Source organism: Argentina silus (genome assembly GCF_951799395.1).
Source record: "Argentina silus genome assembly, chromosome: X".
NCBI lineage: Eukaryota > Metazoa > Chordata > Actinopteri > Argentiniformes > Argentinidae > Argentina > Argentina silus.
Window position 1 is genome coordinate 41,473,429 of NC_139653.1, and position 10,000 is coordinate 41,483,428.

At 44.0% G+C, this 10,000-nt stretch overlaps 1 protein-coding gene across 1 annotated transcript in view; it reads left to right on the top strand.

The window, feature by feature from the left end:
* hnrnpll (heterogeneous nuclear ribonucleoprotein L like) overlaps positions 1 to 10,000 on the top strand; it is a 37,766-nt gene that overhangs the window by 21,269 nt on the left and 6,497 nt on the right. Inside the window, exons 4-6 of the mRNA XM_083695360.1 lie at positions 2,612 to 2,697; positions 2,918 to 3,014; positions 3,286 to 3,358. Of these exons, the coding sequence (XP_083551486.1) occupies positions 2,612 to 2,697; positions 2,918 to 3,014; positions 3,286 to 3,358 (256 nt within the window). The remainder of the gene's footprint in view (positions 1 to 2,611; positions 2,698 to 2,917; positions 3,015 to 3,285; positions 3,359 to 10,000) is intronic.

Here is a 10,000-nt window from a genome sequence, read left to right on the forward strand (position 1 = left end):
TATCAGTGAAGGCTGTGTAGTATCAGTGAAGGCTGTGTAGTATCAGTGAAGGCTGTGTAGTATCAGTGAAGGCTGTGTAGTATCAGTGAAGGCTGTGTAGTATCAGTGAAGGCTGTGTAGTATCAGTGAAGGCTGTGTAGTATCAGTGAAGGCTGTGTAGTATGCAGTGAAGGCTGTGTAGTATCAGTGAAGGCTGTGTAGTATCAGTGAAGGCTGTGTAGTATCAGTGAAGGCTGTGTAGTATCAGTGAAGGCTGTGTAGTATCAGTGAAGGCTGTGTAGTATCAGTGAAGGCTGTGTAGTATGCAGTGAAGGCTGTGTAGTATGCAGTGAAGGCTGTGTAGTATCAGTGAAGGCTGTGTAGTATGCAGTGAAGGCTGTGTAGTATCAGTGAAGGCTGTGTAGTATCAGTGAAGGCTGTGTAGTATCAGTGAAGGCTGTGTAGTATCAGTGAAGGCTGTGTAGTATCAGTGAAGGCTGTGTAGTATCAGTGAAGGCTGTGTAGTATGCAGTGAAGGCTGTGTAGTATCAGTGAAGGCTGTGTAGTATCAGTGAAGGCTGTGTAGTATGCAATGAATTATAAAAAAGCTAGGCCTAGCAACTAGGCCTGAAGGGGATTTTAGAAAGCTTTACGCATGTTAGGGTGAATCTAGGCCTAGATTAACCACAACACACTGACAATCATGCCGTGGAAATTGTTTTAATTACTTTTAGATTTCTCTCCAATCCTTGATCCTGCCCTGTTTACAGGTATAGTAGGCTGAAGGTAGCCTTTACCAGCTGCTGCGTGCTGGTAAACTGTTTATCACCGCAGCTCAGCACGTGGCGTGCCAACTGCAACTATTGCGCTGATTCAATAGGCTACACGACTTTTCAAAGACGACCATAGCCTAGGTAGGGGGCTATTTCTAAATGAAGCTTACCGATATTACAGAGAAGAGTGAGAGTGTCTACATTGGTTTTCAGAACCCCCCCGTCCCCACACACGCACACACACACAGCACCGTCTCCCTCCTGATGCGGATAGAAAGGCTACATCTAGAAAGCACTGCTTAAAAGCCTCCTGTGGCTGTTTCTAGGTTTACCTCCTCCTGCGCTTGTGGAGCAGAGGGGGGTTTCTTTCTTTTTCTGCCTCCCCCCTCCCCCCCAGGTGTGTGTAACAGATAGAGAAGCCTCCTAGCTGAGCGCCAGTAGATGTGTTCCGATATCATAGGTGTGATAAGAATATCAGGGGGCTCAAATATATCTGAGAATGTATCCTGCATCGCTGTGATCCTCTGTGTCTCACTCCAGCTGAGCAAGGAGAAAGTACACCGACACACACACAGAACCACACATACAGTACAAACACACACACACACACACACACACACACACACACACACACACACAGAACCACACATACAGTACAAACACACACACACACACACACACACACACACACACACACACAGAACCACACATACAGTACAAACACACACACACACACACACACACACACACACACACACACACACACAGAACCACACATACAGTACAAACACACACACACACACACACACACAGAACCACACATACAGTACAAACACGCACACACACACACACACACACACACACGCACACACACACACACACACTGTCTGATAATGGAGGCCTACACCAAGTTAAAGCGTGTTATTATTGAGTCAGAGAAAGCAGTAATGTCCTATTAGAGGGAAACATGAGGTCATTGTATCCTACTAGCAAGAAGAGAGGCATGCACTGTAACAGTGGTTGAACATAGAGTAACATACAGAGGCATGTTAACACCTGCTAGTGGGAATGAAGGTCAGTGTGTGTTGGTCAGAGTATGTGTGTGTGTTTGTGTGTGTGTGGTTGTCATCTGTTTAGTCATGTTTGTCCTTGTAGATACTGACGTCTCCTTTTCTCTTTGAATATGTTGTGTTATATGGAGACTGAACTGTATATTAAAGCATAATTACAGTTCTACCAAAAATAGAAAACATCAAGAATTCAAAGAATGACTGTATATACACACACTGTCTTATTAGCTAGTTATGATCAGACCAGAGAGAGGAAGAGGAGGATACTCTAATTGGTAACTCTTTACATGACCACAAGGTACTTGTTGCTTGTTCATGGTTTCTAAAGGATTTACAAATAAATAATCAATAGTTTATGAACTAGCTAAAAATAATTGATGAACCCTTTATAAAGAACACCCTAATGTCAAGTGCAACCGCTGGGGTATAGTCTTATTACAGATTCCTTTATAACACGTTCCACCAAGCAAAAACACAAATATCCCACATTACAGACCTCACGCAGTGATCCTACTCTAATCTCATTATTCCCACCTATAATCTCACACAGGAACATGAAACAGTTGAAGCATCAGTAGCAGCTGTGTGAACAGACTCCAGTGCTGTTGGTGTCAGAGAGAGACACGCAGTGTTAATTAGACTTTTTATCTCTACCCTGCAGCCATGGTGAGAGAGAGCTGACTAGAGCCTTCCTGACTGGAACCTTTTTGTTTTCTCCTTCTTTGAGTTCACTCCTATGTTCTTCTCAGTTTTTTCTTTCCTTATTCTTCTTCTTCTTCTGTCTCCCAGGATGTGCTCTACACCGTTTGTAACCCCATCGGCAGCGTGCTGCGCATCGTCATCTTCAAACGCAACGGCATCCAGGCCATGGTGGAATATCCTGACAGTGCTGTGTGTGTGTGTGTGTATGTGTATGTGTGTGTGTGTGTCTGTGTGTGTGTGTGTGTGTGTGTGTGTGTGTGTAAGTGTGTAAGTGTGTGTGTGTGTATGTGCGTGTGCGTGTGTGCGAGCATGTGTATGTGGGGGTGGCGTCTCTGTTGGTCTGAGTCTATCCAATGTGTAGAGTGTAAACCTGAGTCCTTAACTGTCCCCCACGTTTGACTCTGTCCAGTGTGCTCAGAAAGCCAAGTCAGCTCTCAATGGAGCTGATATCTACGCAGGCTGCTGCACTCTGAAAATCGAATATGCAAGGGTAAGAGTCAAACACACACACACACACACACCCACAGACTCACCCCCATACACACGCACACTCATGTTTCAACTTCATTCTTCAGTACACACACACCCACCACACGGACTTACAAACGTGTATCCACCACACACACTAACTGTATACTCATTATCATGCACACTTACAGTATTCTGTACAGATGTTTCTTTGTAGCATAGACCCTTTTTCATTTATATATATACAGATGTTTCTTTATCCAGATGATCAGCCTGTTGTTTCCCTGTTGTAGCCAACTCGTCTAAATGTCATCAGGAATGACAACGAGAGCTGGGACTACACTAAACCGTACCTGGTCCGACGAGGTAAGACTCTGTGCTCTCTGTATGTGTGTGTGTCGCTATTACCGTAATCCACACTACAGAACTGAGCCGAGCTGTGCTGCCTGGTTACACATTGTTACTGTGACAGTGCTGGAAAGGACATTGTGCAAGGAAAATAACATATCTGAGCAAGCACACTATGGTTTGGGTCGGCCCTGTAGTGTGTAAAGGTCCTGTCTGTCCTGTATACAGGGTTGTTGTTGTTGTCATGTAGAGGTGCTGAGGTAGAGGCCTGGGCTGTCAAAGCCGTAGTGTCCATGAGTAGACTGCAGGGCACAGTCAGGGCTTTCTGCCTCCGATGCTGCCAGCCAGTCAGTTTATCTCAAATGTGCACAGACTGCAAATGCAACCAGCTGAGAGAGAGGAAGAGAGGAGGAGGAGGAGGAGGAGAGGAGTGGTAAGGATATTAAAGACGTTTGCTCTTTCTCTTGTCTCATCCTTCAAAGGGCTGTAAATACCTCAGCTCTGAGCTGTCTGGAGAGAGAGAGCGGAGAGAGAGAGAGAGGGGATAGAGGGATAGGGAGGGGAGAGAGAGAGAGAGAGGGGTAGATAGGGGAAAAGGGAGGGAGAGAGGGATAGAGGAGGTGGGAGGAGACAGAGAAAGATTGAGGTAGAGAGAGAGAGGGAGGGGGAGAGAGAGGAAGAAAGAGTCTGACTTGTTGTCTCTAGTTCAGTGTGTGTCAGCTGAAATAAGAGAGAGAGAGAAAAGGGCAACTCTGCCTCCACATATTCTAGCCTGCCAAGCTGAGACAGGGCCAGAGACGGAGTTGCAGAGCCATACATTATTAGGAATGTTACACAAACTAAGATTTTGTACATTATGCAATAAAGATAGCAGAGATGTGGCCTTTCACTGGCTGCCCTCCTCCCCCCTACCCTACCGCCTACCTACCTACCTACCTACCTACCTACCTACCTACCTACCTACCTACCGCCTCTCTGTGAAGTTATGATTGTGACTGTAGCGCCCTCTACTGGGAGCTAACACAGGACCAGTACGCACGGACCACAGACCTGCAGTCAACCAAGCCATCACAAGACTCATCCCTCCATCCACCTTCACCTCCTCCACCACACGTCCTTCTCCAAGCAACACACTCTCACTACCGCCTCTCACAAGCCCGCACCGCTGCCTACCTGCCGCCCAGGGGGATAGAGGGAGAAAGAGAGAGGGAGAGAAAGAGAGAGAGAAAGAGAGATGGACAACAGGCTGACCCTGCACAGCAACACGCATCCTTCCATCTTGAGAGAGGGAGAAAGACTTCTCATTCATCTGACTACATGCAGACGCTTCAACATGCCCAGGAACAGGATCAGGACTGGCTGGCGCCCCATGTGGGCTGGGAGGACTGCTCTTAGACTGTGTATATAGACTATTACATGGGCATGCTCTCTCGCACGCTCTGAGTATAGCGTATTTAGTGCCTATTTAGTGTCTTTGCTTAAGTCTTTTATACCCTCCTCACCAAGTCATCGGTAGTTGGAAAATACTGTACACCTATTTATATTTATATATATATTTCAGAATTTTGGACAGAACATTTTTCTGTTTAGTTCTCCAGGCTGGTCAGGGCAGAGGACACTGGCTGTGTATCGTCAATCAATCAATCAATCAATCAATCAATCAGTCAGTCAGTCAGTCAGTCAGTCAGTCAGTCAGTTAGTCAGTTAGTAAGTCAATCGATCAATCAATCAATCAATCAATCAATGTGCTTTACAGAGAGAAAACATAATAATAAAAATGGAAAATGGACCTCTCCTCCATGATGACTTGGTGATGGGGATGTGAGGTTGGGGTCTAGTTCTGTTAACAAAGACATGGGTCTGGTTCTGTTAAGTTGGATAAGAAGCTTAAAATTCTCTTCTCTATAATCCAGTTAGACCTCATAGTGACAGTAATCTGGTCCTGCAAGATTTTTTACAGTTTAATATAATCAGGCCGAAGATAGAAGTAATATCAGAGTGTGTCATTTAGAGTAGGCTGTTTCTGTCAATGTTTTGGACTGGGGATATAGAACTGTTGAGATGCTATGTGTAAAATGAGTCTTTATATATTATATACGTATATATGCATATATAAATATATATTTGTATGAAGCACTGTCAATGGAAGCGCATTGGGTGGATGGGGAGAGACAGTTCCCTCGTGGAGAGTCATAGCAAACCCAGCTAGGAGTTATAATAGACATATGTGTCTGTGGTTTCACTGACATATTACTTTACTCTTTTTATACATAATATAGTCACACAGCCCTACGTGTTATGACTCAATAACAGTTTCAGTTCTAGTAGAGTCACTGATCCCCCAATCTGAAAGTCACAGCTACTGAATGTGAGAGTGAAGAGGTCTCTTGTTGAATTATTACAGCTCTGTAAGCGTCTCAGCTCAATAAGAGTCCCACCACGGCTCACCCACCACAGTAAAGCTCAAAGCTCTGTGTGAGTAAAGGCCTTTTCAGACGAGCAAGCTGTAATGGCGACACCAGTGCCGAGTTCACTCAACCGAGAGCGGAGGGGTTTCGGATTAGTTTCTCCTCCTGCTAGCTATGCATGTTTCTGTTTGGCAGGATGGAAGGAAACAACTCAGTGTAACCTCCTAATCAGTTGTGATTGGTTAACGGAAGCGGCTCCACTGGAAATATTGAACTAGACGTTCCATAAGAATAACATTCCTATTCACATTCTAAGTAGAACACTACGGTCAGGTAAACCTTTGGTGTATATGTCAAACTGTGTTGGGCTGATACTCTAGTTAGCCAGAGAGAGAAGAGTATTCACTACCCTGTTTAAAGGGTATTATCACTAGCTTGTCCCTTTTAATTTCTGTGAATTCAAGACCTGAATTGAAATTCCAGTTAATTTTTTTTTATATTTTTGAATTGGAATTTCAGTTCACCTCCTAAATTGACAGCGTTTGAAAAGGAATTGACCCCAACCCTGGTTAAAACCATCAGTCCTTATATACAGTAACACAAGCATGTCATATAGGCAGTAAGTTCATAGACGCTATATATATATATATTATATATATATATATTTTATATATGTATATGTATGTATATATATATGTGTGTGTGTGTATATATATATATATATATATATATATATATATATATATATATATATATATATATATATATATATATATATATATATATATATATATATATATGTATATATATGTATATATCTATTATTATAGCATTGTAACCGTCCCAGCTCCTTTATACTGTAGGACTCCATCTCCAAACTCTTAAAGTCACCCTTTTCTCAAAGTCATGCTTCCCTACGCGCTGCCTGTAAGAGCATCTACTCTGCGTAACCAGGGGGCATCTACTCTGCGTAACCAGGGGGCATCTACTCTGCGTAACCAGGGGGCATACTCACCTGATAAGCAGGTTAAATGATGAACGCCTCCCTGTGGCGCGTGGCTAAATGAGAAAATGCCAGCCAGACGTAAACTCATTTTGAGCCCCAGTGAGAGTGAGTTAGCCTCCTGCTGAGACGGTGTTCTCTCTTAGGCTGTAATTTATTCCTCCACCATCCTCTGAGGACATCCGTCACCTCGCCTGAAGACTATAGCTACAAACCGCTATGTACACGGCACTCTGGGGAGGTCCGGTCCCCTCGTTCCAAAACCACATATTATTATATTATTACATATTACGATTATATATAATATGTTGGATTATATTGGATTATATATCATCAGCCAGTTTAGGTGAGTGCATTGCTCTCAGCCTATTGTATTTATTTATTTACAGTATGTATTACCCTTATTTATCCAGGTAGGTTTTTTGAGAGCACATTCTTTCTACCAGTAACAACTTGGTCAGATAGAATCGACATGAATAGAATAACTAAAGAAACACACACTTTATTTATCAGACAGCTCAAGTGAGATCATACTATAGCACTGTCAGCTAGTTTCTAATGGAGCACATCCCTTTATTGGACAGTTTAAGTGAGCTTATAGCTCCATCAGCTAGTTTCTAAATGAACACAGTCTTTTATCTGACAGTTCAAGTAAGTGTATGGCTTCTGACTAAAGAAAGAAACATCACCCAGCCTATTGATGGGTGGGTGGTTTATCCATGGTTATCGTCATCTACATCAGTACTACGTCAGATACTATGTGAGCTACATCAGTACTACTTCCCCTAGCACTGAGTTACTCGTGTCAACATGTTGTTGAGGTGCCGCCATCTGTAACAACATGGTGTCCATTACACACAGACGCACACACGCACACACACACGCACACGCGCACACGCACACACACACACACACACACACACACACACACACACACACACACACTGAGGGCCTGTCAGTACCATAATGTCCTCCTGTGTGATGCCGAGGCATCCACCCCCCTCTACCACTCAGGGAAGATTAGCTGCAGCAAGGGTGGGTAGTTGTCTTCAAGGACACTGTGGCTCGGCCCAGTCCAGAAACAACCTCCTATATCCCCTACACCCTAGCACCTGTGTAGATCTGTGGAAAATGGATAGGTTTCAGTAATATGGTAACATTGCAACTGATCTATCAGAGGGCATAGTTGAGCAACTACTACATATTCCTATTAGTTATTCTTCCAGATCTGTGTGAACTGGATAGGGGCTCGGAGATAGAAACTAGATGGTGTCTAGGGGATAGGGGCTAGGAGGTAGGAGCTAGGGAGTGTCTAGGAGGTAGGAGCTAGGGAGTGTCTAGGGGGTAGGGGCTAGGAGGTAGGAGCTAGGGAGTGTCTAGGGGGTTGGAGCTATGAGAAAGGAGCTAAGAGTGCAGGGATTGTGGTTGGTGTTGCTAAAGCAGACCTCTCTTCTCCTGTCCCTGTCTCTGTCTCTGGATAAATAAATGTTGAATGCACAGCAGGAGGCTTTGAATCTCCCAGGGTGTTCTCAATGATGGATAGTTTTCTCCTCCTCCCAGAGGACGAGTAGAGGAGAGGAAAGTGGGGTTTTGTGAGGCTTCAGCAGACAGGCAGGGGGAGGGAGGGCTGTACGGGGAGGGGGGGACATCTCAGGGATAATAATAGATGGTGTTTGAGGTTTGATTGTGGAAGGGAGGGGGGGGGGGTATGGGAGATGATGGCTGCTTCTGGCACGGCAGACACAAGGGTGAACCCTGCACACTGCCACACTCCTAATCTCCTGACTGAAGGTGACTTCTGCCTGATGAGCCACCCCCCTCCTCTCTCTCTCTTTCCCTCTCTCTCTCTCTCTCTCCCTATAATCCCCCCTTATCATTTTACACCAATGCAGCATCTCGGCCCAGAGTGTGTGACTGTGACTGTGTGACTTGGCCTGGACCACACACACACACACACCATACACACGCACACACACACACACACACACACACACACACACACACACACACACACACACACACACACACACAGGCACGCATGCACAAACACGCACACACACACACACACACACACACACAGACACACACACACACACACACTCATGACTGGTGATCAGTGATATAGTGGGCCATCATTGGCTGATAGGAGGGATCATAGGGATCAGAGGGACTAAAAGAAGAAGGGATAAAGAAGAACCTTGTTTAGTTCTAGAATGGAACATTTGCAGTTATTTAGTAGTACTATAAAGTTCTCCTCTGCAACTATTCCCCAGGTTGTTGTTGCAAATGGGAATAAGTTCTCAGTCAATTCACCTTGTAAAATAAGGGTTATATAAAATAAAAACTAATAAGAAATACTGTAGCTACAGACGTGTTCTATTGATGGTATTGAAGGGTTCAGCTGAGCAGGGCTGCGAAGGGGAGATTTCTTGAGAAGATCTGTTGATGTGACAGAGGGAGATCTAGCTTCTCTTTATCCACCCTGTGCCTCCAAATCAATTCAAAGAGCTTTATTGCTATGAAATATATGTCAGTATTGCCAAAGCAGAAGAGTTTTACACATCTCTGTGTCTCTGTGGCAGACAGATGTAACCTGACTCTGACTGTGCTGTATGATGATGTAACACAGGTTGATGTTGTGATCTTGTGCTGAGAGAAAGAGACAACCTGAGCGGGTAGCTCCAAGAGGTCAGAGGTCAGAGGGTAGCAGCTCACGCTAGTGCTATGGCTCAGGTACGGTACTGTCCCAATCAACACAACTTTGTATCACAAATGTTTTAAGAAATGTTTTTTCCTGCTTAAAATGCAACTTTTGATATTGTTTCTCTTCCTGTTATGGACAATCTCTACTGTGCTATGTTTATAGACAGCTGTACCCTCTCATGCTGGGTAAGAATGTCATTGTATTATTTGTAAAGTAGGCCTAAATTGTTATTTTATGGCTTTTATGGTTATCACCAGTATCAAAATATAACTTTTAAAATGCATTGCCTGATGCTTTTCTGTATGATTATGTGATGCAACATGTATGTATGTTTATTAATTGTGTTTCTTCTTGTTTTGAGCAAAATGTGATATTGACGTTCTAATGAATAAGTCATGCACTCATACAGTACACACACACACTCACCTGTAAATGTACACACACACTCACCTGTAAATGTACACACACACACTCACCTGTAAATGTGCACACACACACACTCACTGGTAATGTACTGCAGGATTTCTGTTGCCTCTGTAATGACG